The sequence below is a fragment of the Astatotilapia calliptera genome, chromosome 15, assembly GCF_964374335.1.
Source record: "Astatotilapia calliptera chromosome 15, fAstCal68.1, whole genome shotgun sequence".
In the NCBI taxonomy this organism is placed as follows: Eukaryota; Metazoa; Chordata; class Actinopteri; order Cichliformes; family Cichlidae; genus Astatotilapia; species Astatotilapia calliptera.
The window spans coordinates 35,730,688-35,752,128 of NC_137436.1; the positions used below are offsets into that span (position 1 = coordinate 35,730,688).

At 39.3% G+C, this 21,441-nt stretch overlaps 2 protein-coding genes across 4 annotated transcripts; both read left to right on the plus strand.

Annotated features, from left to right (window-relative positions):
- The first annotated feature begins 586 nt into the window (after positions 1-586).
- Positions 587-11,298, plus strand: slc5a5 (solute carrier family 5 member 5). Its single transcript, XM_026143228.2, has 16 exons — positions 587-713; positions 887-1,311; positions 1,911-1,976; positions 2,155-2,206; positions 2,965-3,032; positions 3,447-3,601; positions 3,716-3,856; positions 4,921-5,050; positions 5,421-5,509; positions 5,853-5,965; positions 6,064-6,134; positions 6,505-6,591; positions 7,238-7,440; positions 7,557-7,654; positions 7,806-7,891; positions 9,345-11,298. The coding sequence occupies exons 2-16, from the start codon at positions 946-948 to the stop codon at positions 9,447-9,449; spliced, it is 1,830 nt and encodes a 609-aa protein (XP_025999013.1). The 5' UTR covers positions 587-713; positions 887-945; the 3' UTR covers positions 9,450-11,298.
- Positions 11,299-14,110: 2,812 nt separating this feature from the next.
- On the plus strand, positions 14,111-21,073 carry cluap1 (clusterin associated protein 1). Of its 3 annotated transcripts, none has more exons than XM_080289625.1 (14): positions 14,111-14,201; positions 14,694-14,761; positions 14,881-14,992; positions 15,181-15,265; positions 15,367-15,546; positions 18,282-18,377; positions 18,614-18,697; positions 18,798-18,931; positions 19,021-19,162; positions 19,312-19,384; positions 19,490-19,600; positions 19,855-19,904; positions 20,120-20,179; positions 20,705-21,073. In XM_080289625.1, the coding sequence occupies exons 2-14, from the start codon at positions 14,740-14,742 to the stop codon at positions 20,879-20,881; spliced, it is 1,326 nt and encodes a 441-aa protein (XP_080145751.1). In that variant the 5' UTR covers positions 14,111-14,201; positions 14,694-14,739; the 3' UTR covers positions 20,882-21,073. The 3 variants fall into 3 exon arrangements, with proteins under 3 accessions (XP_080145751.1, XP_025998938.1, XP_080145752.1); XM_080289626.1 differs by lacking the exon at positions 14,111-14,201 and adding an exon at positions 14,272-14,294; XM_026143153.2 differs by lacking the exon at positions 20,120-20,179.
- The last annotated feature ends 368 nt before the right edge of the window (positions 21,074-21,441 follow it).

A 21,441-nucleotide genomic window follows, 5' to 3' on the forward strand; every position in this document is an offset into this window, starting at 1 on the left:
ATGTTAAATCAGCAGAGTTTACTTCTACGTTTAGAAGATAAATTATTGAAATTAAATAATGATATTCAGCGGGTTTAATTATTTTACAATGTGACACAAGCACTTTGTAAGTAACTGTAATTAAAATACCTAAAAATGAACAGTAATTAGTTACTCTACTTTTTCAGTGGAAAAGTAATTTAATTACAGAAACGCGTTACTTAGTAACGCATTACACCCAACACTGTATATATATATATATATATATATATATATGTGTGTGTGTGTGTGTGTGTGTGTGTGGTGGGGATGCTGTCGCATTGTAAACAGTGTAAGACTTAAGACTGGTTAAAATGATTTCACAACATGTTAAAAACAAGTCTAAGCACAGCAAACTGCATGTGGTTTCCTGTTTTATTTCACGTTCATGCAAGAGGGTGACACATGAAACACTTATCTGACTTTGATCATCCTATACTCTGCTACGACAGGGGCCAGGTCCTGCACAGCTTGCATTTCTGTTAGGGCTAATAGAGAATTCACACCTGTGGCCAATTTAGAATTACCAATTATGCCCGGCCCACTAACTGCAAGTGTTAGACTGTAGGAGGAAACCAGACTACCTGGAGAAATCCCAAGCAGACACACAGAAACACATTACAAACACAAAAGCTCTACAGTGAAAGGCAGCAGCCAGATTATGAATTTGAACGTAGGAAACTTCTTGCTGTGAGGTAACAGCGCTGCCACCATGCCGCCCAAATCAGTTTTCAAAAATGTTGCATTTAGTTGACTTTAAGAATTCTCACAGTGTTTATATTTAAAATACATTAATATGAATTTAAAATGACTTTTTCAAACTTCAGGAGTTGTTTGGTTACTAATTGGATGTAATTCCCGCTGACAGATTCACCAAACATCCTGACTGTGGAGAAATCTAGAGGGCTGAGATTATCAAACTCAATAATGGAAGGCCAGTCTGCTAGTGAGCCATCCGGACCAGGTTTTGTTTTGGCTGACTATGCAGTCTTTGCTGCCATGTTATTGGTTTCTGTGGCGATAGGACTTTTCCAGGCCCTGAAGAAAAGGCCAAGAGAAGCAACTGCTGACGACTTCTTCACTGGGGGCCGGAGCTTGCCAGCGATTCCTGTTGGCTTGTCTCTCTGTGCCAGCTTCATGTCAGCAGTCCAGGTTCTGGGTGTTCCTTCTGAAGGTTTTCGCTATGGCTTCAAATTCCTCTACATGTGCCTCGGACAAAGCATCAACTCCTTGCTGACAGCTTACCTGTTCCTGCCGGTTTTCTTTCGACTGGGCATCACCAGCACCAATCAGGTTCTAATGACCTAATAGTCATTGCCTCATTTATTTTATGAAGGAAATGAGTATATTTCAGTCTTCTGAATTGTTTTAATTCATTCATGATGCACATAATTATATTTAGATGATTCTATGTAACATAATTCTGCGAAACCCTTTCACACTAAGATAAATTGCTATGGAAATATCCCTTGCATGTCACATGTCTATATAACAAACTTTCATTGTGAATCGCAAATTTTGTATATTTTTTTTTTTTAATTAAATCACATATTTCTTATATTTCATATGACCTCATTGCAATGATTAACAAATAAAAATTAACAAATTCAAAAGTTTATAAATATGCATTACATTGTGCAATTATCAAAGTAACAGGAGCAATAATTTTATTTGCCACTGATGATTGAGTGGCTGCTAATTTTAGAACAATATAATAAAAATAGTTTGATTTGAGGATTTTTATTAACGAAACATGACAATGTATTTATCAACAGCGAAGTAATAGAATTTATCTGACCAAGTGTTGAAAGGTGCCTGTAGTCCTTCAAACATGGTGAATATAGGGGGTGAAGAAGGATGAGGTTATAACACCGACCATCTGCCTGTCACAGTATCTGAGGATGAGATTTGGCAGAGGGATGCAGCTGCTGGGGAGCATTCAGTTTCTCGTTGCCACGGTAAGACAGACAATGTAATGTTCTCTGTTGGATTGAAGAATTTGGAGCTCACAAAGACATTTTTTATTTTCAAATTCTTCTCATATTTATTCATCTTCAGGCAAACCTAGTGGCTTCAATCCTTTAACCCAGTGTTTATCACCTTTTTGCTGCTTTGCTTGAATTTCCTCTCTCACAGCTGCTTTACACAGGGATTGTCATCTACGCGCCAGCTTTAATTCTGAATCAAGGTAGGTGAGGTCTAAACATGGTCCTCTGTTTTCATAGGATATTTTCATTTATTTGACACTTTGTCATACTGGAGAACACGTGTGTATTTATAGCACCAGACGTTTTGCTCCTTATCAGTGTTGACTCAGCTAAACCGTTTATTTCTGAGAAGAGGATGTGTGGAATAAATTTAAGGGAAATATGTGTTACAAAAATGAATGTTTAAACAGTGATAAGAAATATCTGAACAGTGATAGGAAAGGGTGACATTAAACCTGACACTAAGACCTGCTGCACTGACTTTTTATGAAACTTTTTAATTAAGTATCTTTGCTCAAAACTCAAGAAGGCAAATTTAATTACTGTATGTATGATATTTAGTACCGTCTTTTAGTACTTTAGTTCTTTAGTACTGTCTTCTTTCTCTCTCCCCGGTCGTGGGAGATGGCCCCGCCCCTCCCTGAGCCTGGTTCTGCCGGAGGTTTCTTCCTGTTAAAAGGGAGTTTTTCCTTCCCACTGTTGCCAAAGTGCTTGCTCATATGATTGTTGGGTTTTTCTCTGTATGTATTATTGTAGGGTCTACCTTACAATATAAAGCGCCTTGAGGCAACTGTTGTTGTGATTTGGCGCTGTATAAATAAAATAACTTGAATTGAATTAGTACCAGAAATAATTTTTACTTTTTTACCATAAATTTGTGGATGGTTTTCACACATTATTAATGACTGGTTCTTGTAGTTTACAAATAAAGCTGTTGTTTCATTCACTGTTTTTGTAGCTACTGGACTCAACATATGGGCATCCCTATTTTCTACTGGGCTCATCTGCACCTTGTACACCACACTGGTAAGAAGACTGCTTTAATATTCTCATCAAACAAGTAAGCATGCAGCATCAGACCACCACCTGTTTCAGAGTTCAGTGTTCATTTAAAAATGCCTTGTTGGCTCATTTGTGCAGGATGTATTTCAAAATAAGATGCCTAAACAAAAATAAAATGTAAACTAAGTTGTCTAGATAAAACTAGCAGATTATTTTGGTTTTGGGGGATGTTTTTTCTCGTGGTAGATGTCTTTTAACCTCAGACTTCTCTGAGAATAAAAATGCTGTTACTGTATATCTAACACAGAGCAGTAAACTTAAATCAGAGATTAAAACACAAACATTCAGCTGACATCGTGTTTCAGGTTTTGTATTAAGTTATTAAGGTGCAAACATTTGTCTCATGCTCTGTTTCTGTCTCCTCTCATCTCTGTATAGGGTGGAATAAAAGCTGTGATCTGGACTGATGTATTCCAGATCATTGTCATGTTGTTGGGCTTTGTGGCCATTTACATCCATGGCACAGTCCTGGTTGGTGGTCCGGCACAAGTACTGAGGATTGCAAACAATGGATCACGCATTAATTTTAATGAGTAAAAAACATTTTTAATTATGAATGTCTTTATAAATGTACATTAGTGTGCGACTACATCTTGATACAAAAAGACTGAACAAGTCACTGCAAATGCTACTTGGATCTTCCACAGTTTTAGCTTTGACCCACGGCATCGCTACACATTCTGGAGCCTCTCTGTTGGGGGTGCATTGGTTTGGCTGTCCATGTACGGAGTGAACCAAGCACAAGTCCAGCGATACATCTCCTGTCGATCAGAGAGAGCGGCCCAGTGGTGAGTGAACACCTACATGCTGAAACAGACAGACTATGACACAAGCATAGTATCCATGAAATCTGATTATGTTTCAGTTATAATAGCTGAAACGTAACCAACCACTGAAAAGCCATGCGACAAGACAAGGAAGAGGTCAGAGTTTCAAATAATAAGGTCAGCATGTGTTTAACTAACCCCATGAGCCAAGAGCTCAGGCTTCAGACTGGCTCTGCATGATGTCAGTCAGAGGGGATGTCCCCAACATGGTTGTCTCTCACACACAGATTAACAAAATGGACCTGTAGCCTAAAAGTTGCCAGTCTGAGGCCAGTTTACTGTTGGTGCTATGGGCTGACCATAGATGCTATTGTAGCCATGTATACATTGTCTCAAAATATGTTGCATCAAACATTGTTGTGGCTCTACAGTTTGCATCATTACTCTGCTGTCGTTCATCTTTTTAAATGTGCTATTCTCTGACTGCTTTTGTGCCATTTCCCTGTTTCTGATTTTTCAAAACTCTCCAACTTTGGACTGAATAGCCTCGTCTTCTAAAATCCTCATGAAAGCTCTGACATCTTTGTTTATCTAATGGTTTAAAATAGCTTTAATAAGAAGACTTTTGTCATTTAATTATGGATGCAAGGTAGATTGTTTCACAGTGACTCCCTCAGGACAGTATCATTATTTTCCAGGTGTCTGCTATTGTGGTCCTCATTCATGTTTTCTCAAAGTGAGAGGAATGTCCAGGTCTGATAGTTCAGGCACTAGTTCTTCTTAATAGGCACTTGATATTATAAAGCATTGTTTTCCTACAGACATTACATATCCATCGATTTGGGTTTTTTAATTATGATATTTGCATGTACATATACTGATTACACTTAAGAAGGAATGTGTTATTATGACAATGAACATCTCCATATATTAACCAGCAATTCTTTGTAATGTAAATTTACTTCCAAGCATAGATGGATATCTAATTCAAGTTTTAGATTAAAATTTATAATAACAGTTTTTCACTTTTCCCACACCAGTAAGTAGGAAGTGGAAACAGTCATCATGTTTGGTTTCATTTTCAGGGCACTGTTTGTGAACCAAGTGGGTCTGTGCCTCATTGTGAGCAGTGCAGCAACCTGTGGCATCGTCATGTTTGCTTTTTACAACACGTGTGATCCACTGAAGTCTGGGAGGATTTCTAAACCTGACCTGGTAATCAGATTACTTTCATTTTGTACTGAGCAACGAAATATTTAATGAGTCAGTTTTAAGATGTTTCTTGAGATGCAGACATTTGTTCTTAGCTAAACTCATTTTATTGTTAAATTAGGCTAATGGCTAAATGGAATATTTTACTTAGTTGCATATTGAGGTATACAGTAAATATCCATATTGTACAAGGAAAAAAACAAACAAACAAATACGGACATTTCTATTATCTCAGCAGGGCCTTTATGTGGCCAAGACTGAATACCACTAATAACTAGTGTGTTTTGGTATGCTCGTATGTTACATGCCAGTATGTACCTGTTTATTGTTGGGGTTTTTTTTGTTTTTTTTACTCTTTATGCATCTGATGAAGCTTATGCCGTACTTTGTGCTGGACATATTCCAAAATTACCCAGGCTTCCCAGGTCTTTTCCTCGCCTGTGCATACAGCGGGACTTTGAGGTATCCAAATCTACGTTTTTTTAAACCTTACCTGAAGCAGGTATGTCCCTCACATTACAAGGAGCCAGCATAAATAACTTCGCTTGAGACATTTCGTAACTTGTGTGATGGTTTAAGGCTATTTGAGGTTTAAAGACAAAAAACTCTTCAGTCTTCAAGTGAATGTGAGGAAATATCAGACTAAACTACATATCCTCTGTTAACATCTAACATTCATCATATGCATGTTACATCTTTTACATACTGTATACATATATATTACACATTTTTATGCACAAGAAAGAACCATCAAATAATGAGCTGCCGCTATGAGATTAATGTTAATCAAGCCTCTTTTTAACAGTACGGCTTCCACAAGCATCAATGCCATGGCTGCGGTGACGATTGAGGATATCCTGCACCCCTATCTGCTTCACATGACACAGAAGAAACTGATGCTGGTTTCCAGAGGACTGTGTAGGCTGACTATACCACTTACTGCTGTAATGTTTTAGTCCCAGATTCTTAGAATAAGTCATATTCGGCAATAATGCATTTTGAACCTTTTCTCTAAGCACTCCTGTATGGTGGTGGTTGTATCTTGGTGGCTGCACTCTCCTCCCTAGTGAACTGGGGAGTTCTTCAGGTAACAATATCATAATCAATCATTTTACCAAAGATTTTTGCAATTTTTAACAAAAATGATAAAACAATAGTTGTTGTTATACAACTATTGTTGTTGTCATACATGAAACCCAGATAATGTTGGAAGACTGTGTAAAAGTTGCAGTTTCAGATATGCCACACACAGCAGGAGGTATTTTGAAACTTCAGAAATGTTAGATGCACTTTTCTCACATGGGCACCGTAATTCAGGCATGCAGTGCATATGTAAGAGATATAAGACAGTTACATTTTTGACCTGAATAACTAATTACAGATAAGATTTATACTATACTCTGTAACAAAGTTTTTTGGGTTGATTTTCAAACGTACCATTTATCTTCCCTCTTTAGGGATCATTTACTGTCATGGGTGTGGTCAGCGGCCCATTACTTGGAGTGTTTATTTTGGGAATATTTTTCCCAGCAGCAAACAGACTGGTGAGTGACTGGTAAAGAAATGATCTACAAATACTTCCAAGAAGCACATGTACTTAGATTAAATTCACAGGTAAAAGCCAAACGACTTAAACAATGGCCTGAATTGTATTCTCTTTAATCTAAAAATATCAGGAGAATGTCTCAAACTAAATTGCATAATACTCGATGGAAATTTTGAAACGTATTTCTTGAAAATATAACAATTATTAACTTGAATGTTTGCCATGTATTAATGTAGACATCTATCTTATCTATTAAGGAAGACTTGGGTGTTAGTCACAGATCCATGATGAATCTGTGTTACTGTTAACACCACTCCTTTGTTCGGACACGTCACATAAAACATTTTAAAGCAGTAACTTTGTGAGCTCTAGTTTAATAGTGAAACAGTTAAAAAGCAGTTCACACTCATCGCTCTTGACACAGCACCTTGATATTGTTCTGTTAGCCAGACAACTTTCCCTGGAAATTTATCAGTGCACATATTTACTTTCTGAATTCCTTACATTTAAGGAGGTCCCACTTACGTGGAGTGTGTGTTACCTCACATGGGCCATTACTGTTTTTCACAGCGACACTGTGCTACAGGTAAACATTTTAGAAACCAGCTGGCCATGGATGCTCATTTGCTTTATCTGTGTTTCAGGGGGCATTCACGGGGATATTAGCTGGCTTCCTTGTCTCTATGTGGCTAGCTGTAGGTTCAACTCTGTATCCACCCAGTGAGGAGACCATGGGTGTCCTGCCCAGCTTAGCAGGTTCCTGTGAATCCATAAACACCACCCAGAGTAGCATAGCTATCGAAGACCAGCACTCTGTCTCCACCCGGCTTCACCCCAATAACCAGGGGTCAGTGAGTTCAGTGAGGCTTAAACGTACATGCTAGTTTATAATAATAATAATAATGATAATAATAATAATAATAGTAATAATAATAGTTGTTATCCTGTTTTTCCCAAAACTAGGGGCCTGTTAAACTTCTACTCCATGTCCTACCTCTACTTCGGTGCCATGGCAACTAGTTCAGTTGTACTTGTCGGTGTAATTGTGAGCTACGCAACAGGTAAAAAGCTGTTATTGTGTTTGTAAAACTGCTGATTCACAGTGCTTTTATTTGATTTCAAGATAATAAAAGTGCACACGCTTCAGATATGCCAAAGCAATCAAACAGTGCATTTAAAACATATTACGCCATTCTTTTTCTCTCAACACAGGCCCAACAAAGAGGGAGAACATTAAAGAAGGTTTGTTATGGTGGGACCTGAAAAAGAAGAAAGTGGAGGGTTCCCCTAAAAACAGAGTAAGTCCTGTATGACTGTCCTGCACAGTCAATGACTGTACTTTCCATAGTCCTTGTGCACAACCAGGACTATGGACTGTGCACAGCAGCCCTAAATACTGTTAGAACACGTGAAGGGGGCTCAAAGGATATTTTTTCCCACTCAGATGTCAGTTATGTTTACATGTATTACATTTGTCTTATTTCCATGGGAAAATGTACAAAAGAAAATGAATTTATTAATTAATCTGTTTTAAAAGGTAATTATTGCTTTATAACTCAACACGTGACTTCAAAGTGGAATATGGAATATGGTGTTAGTGTAAACACAGAAATTATGATCAGTCTGTTAAAGATTTCTTGTCCAAGAAGTTTTCACTTTCCCTTATTTTAAGTGTGTACTCATCAGCCATTTTGTTAGCTACACCTTGGAAGTACTAGGTCAGTTTTTGTTTTTTTTTTGTTTTTTATCACAGTAGCCTTAATTCTTTATGACACAGATTCAATAAAGTGTTGGAAACATTCCTCAGAAATTTTGGTCCATATTGATGTGACAGCATCACACAGCTGCTGCAGATTATTCGCTGCAAATCTTCCCTTCCACCACATCCCAAAGGTGCTTTATTCTATGTTTATAACAGTAGAGGCCATTGGAGTACAGTGAACTCACTGTCACATTCAAGAAATCAGTGTGATCAGCAACGATACTCTGGCTGGCTGTGGGGATTAGACGTTGCTCTGTTGGTAATAAGTGGCCCAAAACATGACAAGAATATTCTTGTCCTTACACCATTACACGCCAAGTCTGAACTGTCAGTACAAAGCAGGATGAATCCATTCTTTCATGTTGTTTACACCAAATTCTGATCCTAAAATCTGAACGTTGCAGAATGTTGTTCTTAATCTTCTATTGCCTAAGCTTGGTGGGCAAATTTACAGGCTGTTTCCTGTTCTATGCTGACAGGAATAGAGGTATTCATTGTGGTCTTCTCCTACTGTGTTGTGCTTTGAAAGATGCTCTTCTGCAAATCTTAGTTGTAGCAACTGATATTTGCGTTGCTGTCACTTTCCTATCAGCTGAAAGCAGCCAGCCATTCTCCTTTGACCTCTGACATCATCAAAGCATTTTCCCCCAGGGAACTGGGGGAACTCTTTCTCAGACCATTGTCTGTAAACTTTGGAGCTTGTTGTGTGGGGAAAATCCCAGCAAATCAGTAGTTTCTGAAATACACCACCTGACACTACAACATTTTTCTTTCCTATTCTTGTTTTGAATTTTAGCAGGTCGTCTTAACTGTGCTTACATTCCTAAATGCATTGAGCTGCTGCTACCTGATTGATTATACATTAGTTAAAAGCAGTTGAATAGGTGTAACAAAGTTAATGCATAAAGAAGGCATTATTGTAGATTTGTGTCAGTCTCTTGCTTTATTTTTAAACTTTTTCTCTAACTGTGGTTCTGTTTTGTTTTCAGGAGGGAGACAAAGTGTCAGAAGAACTACAGTGTGTGTCTTTGATGACAATGGACAAGCAGGATGCAGGGGAAGGGGAAGGAGACCAAAGAGACAGCAGAAAATAAAGTCACTGCACAGTCTATAGCTGTTAGAAGACTACTGATCCCACTGGAACACATCACGGTGCTATCTTCTCTCTATCGGCACTAATAAATTTAGGTGTTGTTTTCATTTTCAAAGTGTTTCTCTCTATATATTTTGGTTCTAAGTCTGCCTCATATTTTAAGTTACACCTGTGCCAAGAAACTATAAGTGCAGACTATCAGAGGTGATGAAAGGCTCTTTCATGGGAACTCTCATTCTGGTATGTTCCATATTCCTAACAATGCACACCTGCACTTCAACCAGCATTAACCGACATGTGGGCAGGTACACGGGATATGCTTAAACTGTAATTCAACCCTTGCTTCCTCATTCAGCAATCATTTAACATCTGCTCGAATGAGCCTAAAACTTCCTCCTAAAGAATGAGGGGATTTTTCCCTTTAATAATGTACCAGTTATGACTTTCTACTTAACTGTGGACTGCAGGTGTACCTCTAAATAAACAAAGATCAATGGCTCAGTGGCTAAGATCAATTTTACACAATTATACAAAAAGACATCTGAGAAATAAAAAGAAAACCTTCGAAGCAAAAGTAACCCCATGTGTGTAAACAAGAAAAATAAAGGGGTAAAACAAGCTATTGTTCAGTTCAGTCCCCTCAGAGGTTGGAGTTCAGCTTTATTTCATTATGCTGCACTTGTTTTCTGCTGCCATGCAACATTACAAACACACCCCATTAGCACAACACAGAACACCCTCTTTGTACTGTCAGTTTCACACTTCACCCTAAATACACAGCAGATAAAACAAAATTCTACACCACAACACCTGTGACTGCATTCACACCTAAAGTCTCCTGACAGAAAGTGAACTGTTATTGCTGGGTATTTATTGGGTCGTGGTATTGACACGAACAGTGATATTTATTGTGAGATGTGTCCCTCTGGAATCTTGCGTGCAATAAATATACAACTAAATGAATAAACTTTAGTCTCAAAAATGAGACGAATGTAAGAAACAGGCTGAAGAGGATTGTTTTGTGTATGATGACCCCTGCTGATCATTTACAGTCACTAAAAAAAATGCAGAAAAGCAAAACCACCCACACACACGCATGACTGCATCCATCATGGCTGCCAACTACACACAAATAAATGAGAACGAAAGTGCTTATAACACAGTAATTTCATTTATTGCATTTTAAATCAACCTTTCATCCATGGTGGCCTTACAAAAGTAAACATATTTCGTCACACTCCGATAAGCTGGCAGGAATGACTGTGGAGTTCAGTCTTTAAAGCGGTGAGGTTGTGCTTCCGTGCACGTTTGTCCTGAATCCCTCAAACGCCTCCATGTTGTCGCATGAGCTACTGGGTTTCTTCACCACTCATCGGCGGCCCTGTTAGAGTCCTCGTCGGCTACAGCACAGTCCAGGCGCTGCACACCGGGAAGCGCCAGGTCCCGTTCGTTAAGCTTTTCCAGAAACGACGAAAGGAGTCGTTTATTCAAATGGTCCGTCAGCGTCCTTTCCTCTTCGACCCGCTCCTTGGCCACGTTTCTATCCGGCTCCGCTTCCTCGGTTTCGGTATCCGCGCCAGGCTGCTGCGGAGGGCCGGACCGGTGGTTCAAGGACAAGGCGTTCGACTGCTCGCCTTCCCCGGGCTCCTGCTCTGTCCAGCTCCCGCCGTCCGCCCCCGATTCGGTCTCCATCCGTGATATTAAAGTGGTCTGCAGGGCGGCATTCTCCAGCTCTTTCAGGCGCTTACTGTGGAGGCCGCAGGCTGGAAGTTCATTGCCAGACGAGTTGTTCTTGTTATGATGGGCCTCGCCGGTCTGCTCCATCATGCTCTGCGTCTCTTTCTTCTTCTGGGGGTTTAGCGGCCAGCTAGCGTCTTTGAATCTCACTACTGCCCTCTTCTGGAAGAGGCTTGCTCTAATCTCAGATTGGTTCCCTCCACTGCACTGTCCTGAATGCCCTTGCTGATACACGTTTTCTATCTTTTTTGGTGTTTCACTAAAGACTAAAGTGATGTTTGATTAGATTTTCAGCATGTTAAACTTTAGTCAGAAGAAGAAAAATATTACACATCCACAGATAATGATAACGCACCCTGCAGAAAAAACGAACAATCTGTCTGTCGGTATGCACATCAGTGAGGACCTCTCTTGGACCACCAACACAGCATCACTGGCCAAGAAAGCACTCCCACTCCCCTCCCTGCAAGACATTTACACCACTCGCCTCACCCGCAAAGCCATCACAATTGTCAACGATGCAACCCACCCCGCGCACTGTCTGTTCAGCCTCCTGCCCTCTGGAAAGAGATACAGAAGTCTCCGCTCCCACACTACCAGGCTCACCAACAGCTTCATCCACCAGGCTGTGAGACTGCTGAACTCTCTTCCCTCCCGGCTCCCAGCCAGCAGAATCACCAGATTGGCAGAAGTATAGGAAGACAGATTGGATTCTACCCCTCCCCACTCTCCAACAAGGAAACACTCTCTGAACCATCCATCCATCCATTCGCTTCCGCTTATCCTTTTCAGGGTCGCGGGGGGCACTGGAGCCTATCCCAGCTGTCATAGGGCGAGAGGCAGGGTACACCCTGGACAGGTCGCCAGTCTGTCGCAGGGCTAACACATAGGGACAGACAACCATTCGCACTCACATTCACACCTAGTGGCAATTTGGATTATCCAATTAACCTATCCCCACAAGTTGCATGTCTTTGGACGGTGGGAGGAAGCCAGAGTACCCGGAGAGAACCCACGCAAACACGGGGAGAACATGCAAACTCCACACAGAAAGACCCCGGCCTGATGGTGGAATTGAACTCAGGACCTTCTTGCTGTGCGGCAACAGTGCTAACCACCGTGCCACCGTGCTGCCACTCTCTGAACCAAGAACTGGAAAACATTCCTGACTGGAAACAACTACCTCTGCATTGCAATTGCACACACACCTGCTGCTATATATTTTTAGTATTTCTTTTAGCACTATTTATATTATTATATTACTATTTATTATCTTATTGTTAGGGCTGTTTTTGTTGTGCATCTGCACCTTATTGTTGTCAATGTCTACGCATGGGACAGTGTGAAACGTAATTTCAATTCCTTTGTATGGCAAGTACATTTGAAGAAATTGACAAATAAAAGTATTCTATTCTATTTACTATTTTACACCTTTTATCATGGACGAAACAGGAAATTCTTTTCCTATATAAAGATAATTCAGGGTTTAGATGTTTACCTAAATGTCTTTACAATGACAGAAAGGGGAGTTTCGCTGGTTTCACTTGGTTCACTTACAATCAAAGTTAGCTGCACATGTCCCACAATGAAAAATCAGTTTGACATCCCTGCTCTACACACTTCACACAAATGCAGGAAAAATGCACTCTTCCACATTTCAATAAGACTTTTTATTCAAATGATAATTCTGAAGCATTTTATTTGACTTTTTCCATCTTGTGCTGCTTTACGTTCAACTAAAGATGCAAATACTGTGCTTTCCACTTTATATTTGAAAGTTTAGTTTAGGTTTCTACAGATATAATGTAAAAATCCAATGACTACAGTTATGTAGCCTAAACTATGGGGGGTGCTTCCCAGTCCAATCTGTCGTTTTTACTAACCACAATGTTCTTTTCTTTGCCAAATGATTAACACTTCTCTCCAGTGCCTGTTTCCATATACCTTTTATTCAAAAACTTTTAATTGGGTATTAATAGTTGCTTTTAACCAAAGTATTTCTTTGATATATTTTTAATACACCCACCTTTTTATGTTTTTGGCAAATGATTTGGTATTAACATGCAAATTATCTGCTTTGTTTTATGTTTTGGGACAGTGTGTAAAATGTAGAATTCAATGATTTTGGAAATCTCATAAGCCCACATTTTATTCACAATAGAACATAGAAAGTTTCCATTTATTTCTTTATTTTTTACAGTTGTGCCACAATGGCACACAACTACACTGTATAGAGTGGAAATGTGGATTTGACATCAACCTGAAATGCACACCTCAGATGTCCCTACAGTTCTTGGACATAATATCAAGGCTTAGGGTTGAATGACAACAGCATATAATAAATATGGCCCCTTGAAAGTAACACATCCTGTCTTGTTTTCTCCCATCTACTCGAATGTTTCTAACCCATGAACAGAAAAATCCTGAAACGTTTCAATGATGATTTTGGTTTCTTTGAATTATTGTAGAACACTCTTAAAATCCTGCTCACTGGTAACAATCCTATTGCCCACAGAGCAGAGTATAAATATAAAACTTCTTCACATTTTAAACCAATAATCTATGTGAATATTTTTTCTGATACCCTGTGATTGTTTCTTGTTTATACATTCCTCTTTTAGTTTGGTTTTTTTCATTTTCTTCCCAGTCACTGTGTTGGTTAGTTCCTGTGCAACCTTTGCAAACAGCGAGGGAAACATAAATTTTATAAGTGTAAAAAAAAAAAAGATAATAAAAGTATAGAAAACATATTCATAAAAGGTGTAAATTAAAAACCTTTTTAAAAACTTATTGTAGTGTAAAACAAGTGTACACTACTCCTACTTATATATATGTACAGCACAGTCTTGGTGATGCACACCGTGAAGTCCCCACCCCCTCGCCCACGGTTTGCGTAAGCTATTTTATCGCAGATAGTATTTTTGAGTGTATTGAGCTTCCGTAGAAGATTTTGGTTTCCATAGAGACCGTCTCTCATAGCGGCCACCGATCACTTAGCTTGGAACAACTAGAACAGGTAATGATGCCCGAAACACAACGTGTTACGTTTAATAACAGCTAACTTCATCGTTGAAAATATATATACTGTCTTTTCACTGATTAACCTAAGGTTAGCCAAAAACTACAAAAAGCGATAGCTTTCTACTCACTTAAATCCTGCTACGAGCTAGCTATGCTTTGTAGTCATAAACATGCTGCTTAAACCAAGATTAGGGTTCACATATAACATACGGTGTCCTGTGCGGGAATACAAATCAGCGGGGAAATCGTCGGTGATTCTATCACAGTTGGTTTTACAGTTTTTTAAAATAGTGACTGAAGTCTGTATTTTAGCATCTGCTGATATGCACAAAGTTTTATGTCGTGAATGATAATCACGTCAGCTCTAATTTAATAAACCCCAAACACTAAATTCTCACTGAAAACCTGCCAGTCTCGGAGAGAAACCTACGTGCACAGTCGGTAGCTCGTCTGCTGTTAACACATGCTCTTTCTTTTTTCCTGCTAGAGGACAAAGTGGTCTAAGCTTTGGCGCACAGTGCAATCGGCTGAAAATGTCTTTCCGAGATTTAAGAAGTAAGTGTTGTTTACTGTCTGCTCTTCGCTGTTTGTAGTGACCACTTTTTTGGTTTGTTTGTTTGTTTTAAGAAGATAACTGAGTGAGAAGTTAATTGGAGTTTTATGTTATGTGTCAGATTTCACAGAAATGATGAGGGCCTTGGGATATCCTCGCTTGATCTCTATGGAGAACTTCAGGACTCCAAATTTCTCTCTTGTGGCAGAAATCCTGAAATGGCTTGTGAAGAGGTATGCTTGAGCCTAAAAAAAGTCAAATTGTTTATCTAAATAATACTGCCACTGTTCTGTCCTCCACATTTTTCTGTCTGCATTTGGACACGGCCATGTTAAAGCATCATGGTTCTAGTGGAGGATACTGTGATATATTTTTGCTTTTCTTTGTCTTTTGCACCCTTTCATTCTTTTCATCCTTATAGATATGAACCTCAGAGTGATGTTCCTACTGATGTGGACACAGAAGCTGACAGGATATTCTTCATCAAGGCTGTGGCCCAGTTCATGGTGACGTATTCTTGGAAGTTTTTTATAGACTGTAGAGTTTATTCTTGGCAAATGAACGTCTGTTATTACTGCATCTTAAACAGTGTCTCCTTGTGTTCCAGGCAACAAAGGCTCACATCAAGCTGAACACTAAGCGTCTCTACCAGGCTGACGGCTATGCAGTGAAAGAGATGCTGAAGATCACCTCAGTCCTGTACAGTGCTATGAAAACCAAGCAGATGGCTCTGGGAGACAAAGTTGAGCAGGACAACAGCAAGTTCAAGTTTGACCTTGGCTCTCGGGTGAGGTGCAAACTACGCTGTGTGTAATGTTATGCCAGTTTTACTAAATCCTCAGTCACATACTTTATTTACATTATGAGACTCTCATTCCTGTGGAATTTAAAAAAGAAAATGGGCACTGGGTGACATTTAATTTGGGGAAGTGTTTGAAACCAAGATAAATTAAAGCAAACACCATATATGCAGTGTTTCAGAATGAAACAGCAATTCTTATTTCCTCACCAGAGCCACTTCTGCTAACTGCAGCTGTAAAATGTCTCAGCGATGAGCAAAGTCTACTAAATGTTCTGAGGATGCTGTGTATTCAGATCCCAACAACAAGTATAAAATTGTCAGTGTTAGCACGTTGTCTAATTAATGTGGCTAACACTAATAAATGGCTTTAATCTTATGAACAGCACAGGGCTGTAGGTTGTGTTTTTACATTACCTTTTGTGCTTCAGTGCAGGATAAATTGAGCTTTTTGCATTTACTTGCGTTTATGTTTCTGTTATTATACAATGGAACAACTGTGAATTGGTGACACAGACATGGCTGGTTAAGACTCTATTCACCAGCAGTCACTTCCAAACATTTTCCAAGCTGTTCATCTGCAAAGTATTGTGATAGAATCACCATGCACACAAATGTAAGACAATAGATACTTAGGTTTTGACGTAAACTGAATAATTAATGTTAGAAGCAACAGATTGTCTTAATTTTCCTTAAGATTGAGTCTTAGTACTAAATTGTATCCAGCTCTGACATACAGTGCTGTGCAAAAATCTTTTTTGTACAATTCTAACAAGCTTAATTTTGTGTGACCACCTTTTATTCTTCAACACAGCCTGAACTCCGTTAGCCAAGTTTTCTTCTCATTTCTGAGTAATTCTCAGGAATAGTTCTCCAGGCTTCTTGAAGGACATTCAGTGTTTTTCTTTGAATGTTCACTGTCTTTTGTTTGGTTTTCTGTCCAGACGAGCCCACACTGCTTCAATAATGTTGAGGTCCGGGCTCTGGGAGGGCCAATCCATGGCTAATAAGTGTAATTTGTAGTCCTGTAAATGTGCCTGTCTTTTTCCACATTTCTGTTTTGACAGACAGTGATTTTTGTCTACTGTAGATGTGCTCCTATGCAGTCCAAGATCGAATGACCTATGTATCTGTCGAATGCTGACTGGCTGACAAGTTGGCCAGAAAAGGGAAGGAAGCAACAGGAGGGTTCAAAGGGAATGTGAGAACCGCAAAAAAAACTCTTCAAATATTAAAAAAATATATATAGTATGAGAAGTACAGACAGCGGCTGTAGTGGACACGTTTCATTGTTTTCAACACTCGGTTTCACTTCAGATTTTTTTATGTTACAACTTCACTCTTCTCCACTGCTGGCTGATGGACCAACAACAGAACAAACAAGAATTGCCTACAGACTAGTTGCACCACATACTTTGTAGGCTGTCTACATCAACAACAAAGCTCTCTGCAGGAGACGGGCCATCCAGGGACATAAATTCAAGAATAGTTCTCCAAGCTCCTCAAAGGACATTCAAAGCTCTGCTTTGGATGCTGGCTGTCTTTTGTTTAGGTTTTCTGGCAAGATGATTCCACACTGCTTCAATAATGTTGAGATACGGGATCTGGGAAGGTCAGTTCATGTCTGATAGTGCTCCTCTGTTTTTCTTCTACACTGGCAGTGTGTTTGAAATCATTGCCATGCTAAAAAGGAAGTCGCTGACAATCAAACGCTTTCCAGATGGTATTGCATGGCAGATCAAAAACTGATGGTTCTTTTCTGTTCCCATTTTACTATAAATATTGACAAGATCCACATCACCACTGGCTGAAATGCAGCCTCCAACCATGACAGAGCCTCTACAGTGTTTTACACATGGCTGTAGACACTGCTGTACCTCTCTCATAACCCCTGAACATATTGGCAGTGATTCGCTTCATAAGACGTGTTGTCACTAATTTTTAGTGCAGGTCTTGTGTAATTTGTTATGCTTCAGCCTTTTCTTACTGAAGCTTTGGTAAACGATAGCTGCATTACTGAAAGGTCTCAGGTCTTGTATCATGTCTTTGCTGGATTTTCTTTTGTTTTATTCCTTAAGGACATAACTTTCAGACACTGTGCACCTTTTTTGGCCTAAATTATTTTTTTAGGCCTGTTGGCCTGGTTTCCTTAGATATGGCACATTTTCAACTAATAGTTCTTTTGTTGTTGCAAAAATCATTTTTTATGCCTGTCAAACAGTGTTTTTGTCTTTGACAGTTTTTGTATTAAATTTTGCGACAGACTCTTAGTTATAAAGGTCTCAAGACCACTTTTGAAAATCCTAACAAGGGCTGGCTTCTTGGTAATAAAGCATATTTTTAAATGAAGGGTGGCTTTTGCACAGCTCTGTATACGGATGTATATCCAACACTTTAACCTGTGCTTTTCGTCCCACATCCTATGCACCGTCCCGCAAAAATAACAAGAGTACAAGTATAAATAGAAACAAGGATGTTTCTGCAGTGTGTGCTCTACAAGACTATAAATCAAGCTGTACAATAACCAGGTGGTATCTTTAATCTACACAAACCATATTATTTACTTTTTAATCTTTGCTTTATATCATTTAAAACATTGTTTTTACATGGAGATAGCTTTTTCTACGTGTTTGTTATTTTTTATTTTTAAAAATCAATATTATAGTAAATCCTTGGTAGAGGAAAAAACTTTCTGATTAGCTCTCACGTTGTCTTTATTCTAGATTTCAGATCTTAAAGCAGCTCGGCAGCTGGCGTCCGAGGTCACGTCCAAAGGAGCATCCTTATATGACTTACTGGGGAAGGAGGTGGACTTAAGGGTAAGGGGAAAACATGGATATGATTTTAAGAAACGGTGACTAACTTAACTAACATTTTAATGTTCAGCTGTTCAAATCTGAGTGCTGGTGAGCTCAGTAACATTTTTTAAATTTTTTTACAGTAAATATAATTTCAGATGAACGTAGTTGTACAATTATAGGGCTGTCTCTTTGAAAGACATCATTCAGTAGCACAGGGGTTTACTTTGCTGTCTTTATTTTCACTTTGCTCACAGGAAATGAGAAGTGCAGCCATTGCCAGACCTCTGGAGATCATTGAGACTGAAAAGGCCCTGAGAGCTGCCATCAAGGAGGTTTTGGTCTGTAATTTTGGTAGCAGATTTCAAAATTCACAGGGGACATGCTTATACCTCCCAAGTACCGTAATACTGACTTTGTTGCTATGTCTTTGTGTTAAAGAAAAGTGTGGATAAGACCAAAGACATGCTGAATAACGTTGTTTCCGATGAGGCCACTCTGGATGGCAAGATAGAAAAGAAGAAGCAGGAGTTGGAGAGGAATCGGAAGAGGCTCCAGACCCTGCAGAGTGTCAGGTGGGTATGAAGTTTTCTCTCCTCAACTAAAAACAAGTCTTTAAACAAAACTTAGACAAACAGGTTATTGTTCTTCCTTAACCTCTTAGACCAGCGTTCATGGATGAATACGAGAAGATCGAGGAAGATCTGCAGAAACACTATGAGACCTACGTGGAGAAGTTCAGAAACCTCTCCTTTCTGGAGTCTCAGCTTAATGAGTACCACAGACTGGAACAGGAGAGGTTTGAGGTGCGTGAATATACAATATGCAAAGCATTTTTTCTCAAATGTTCTACAAATGAATGTCCCATAAAATTGTATGACTAACATTCATACAATTTGTCCCAGTCATGCACATGCAAACTTTATGTCTGTGTTATTTTCTTTCTCCGCTGCAGGAAGCTGAAAACACTCTGAGGTTAATGCAGAGCAAACTGAGAGAAGAGGAAAGGGAGCTGATGAAGAGTTCCTGTAAGATAAACAAACACAGAGTTAAAGACAAAAACCTGTCGCACAATCCCATCCAAACCTTTCTATAACTTTTCACACTACTTTCACACGATATGTCGTCTACAGTGAAAGACGAGGACTCGGACATAGACGTTCCCGAGGATGAAGGTTCAGACAGTGACATGGAGGAATTGCGTCCCGCTAAGCCACATCTCACACGAAATGGCCTCATGACAGGTATGCAGACTGGGGATAGCCACATCATCCATGTTATGATCAATTCTCACCTGCATAAAGTGAAGCCATTATTTAAGTAGATGGTCTGGTTGTTTACTGTGTCTAAGTGCTTTCTATCAAACATCACACACATTCATGCTGCAGTGTTTAATGTAGACACTGATTGGTTCTCAAAAAACCAAAGAACATCAAGCCATGCAATAACAACACCTTTCACGTTCCTTGAACATTGCCTCCTTGTGTCCCTCCTTTAGGCAGAGGAGCACGTTTCATCGGGAACATGCAGGGTGGTGACAGTGATGAGGTTAGTAATCTTTTAACTTCCTTGGTTTCTTTTTCTCCTCTTTTGCTGAGCTATACTTGAGTTCTTTTGTGTTGATTTTGGCTTGCAGGTGTCCCAGATGGTGCTCACTGCTCATGACTTGCACTTTAACCTTTATCTGTCATTTCTAGCTGATTCTCCTGTTCAATCTCTGATCAGTTTCTTCCCCGTTTTCGGTTTCCAACTTGTTATTTAAGGCCCTTTTAGCTGTTTCCAGAACATCATTCCCCCATAAGAAAAAACACCGGAAAGGAAAGGTTTGTGCCGGACCAAGATCTAGTTCACTCCCCTTTTCCTCTTCGTGCATCTAAAAGAAAAATCCATTCTCAAATCCTCATACAGTAGGGAATATCCCACATGACATAGCCTGATGATTATGTTCAAGCTACTCCAGACAGAAAAGCAGAAGTGGGTCCAAAGCCTTTGTAAAGCCCTTTTTTAAACATTTATTTCTGTTATTTCCATTACCAGTCTTGTGATTTCATTGTACACTGATGTAGCTACAGGCATAGAACTGTTTCTCATCCAGAGAAGATTTTAACCATTTCATTTTTTAACTATGATGGTGTTTCTGAGTTGGATTACAGGGTGGATTTTTCATGTACTGCAGGAGCTCCCTTTAAACGAGTCATGGACGTGGTTATGCCCCCCCACACCCAAATCCCTTTTCTGATGAACATAGCGATTTCTGTTGTGGTTTCACGTTTTGTGTTGGAAATATTTTCAGTCGTGCATTGGACTGGACTCTAATTGTTGTGGTCATTATTCACTGCTGTTCCCAGACTGAAGATAGTGAGATTGATGTGGACGAGGATGATGAGGAAGATGACGAAGGTGAGGAGGAGGAGAGCAAGGATTTGGAGGACGAGAGCTTGGAGGACCCCATATCCAGGGGTCCTCGACCCTCAAGAGGGGGTATGAGGCCCCCCCTGCTTGAGGAAAGTGACAATGACTTCTGAATAAAGAACACTCACACATGATGAGCTCCAGCTAGTTTTTATTCCAGCTCTAGTTAGACCGTCCAAGAAATATGCATTATTGTTTCACAGCGTGCTGTTTTTGAAACTTAATTGTCAATATAGTTCATGTTCTTTGATATTTGAGTAAAATATTTGTCATAATAAAATATTAAATATTTTATTTTAACATGTCCTCTGTGTGTTGTGACATTTATTCTCTGAGAGAGTCAACCATATTTTGAAATTTTATACTTTATATGGCACAACATTTGAGTAGTTTTCACACCTCTGTAGCCATTAAATAAATGACTGACTAGTGGTGAAGAATCTTTTAGGTTTTTTTTAGTTTATGTGCTCAAAATATGACAAAAAATAGACATATAGGGATAAATGAAAGGTGGAGAAAAAAAGAAACTGTTGCAATTCTGAAGATTTGCAGCAGTCAGTGCTTGATATAAGTATGTAAGGTCCATTGATTACCTACAGTGATGCAAAGTGTGGTGAGGTGGATTAAAAAACAAACCTCATTTACCCTGGACATTAAAGACAAAGCTAAGATG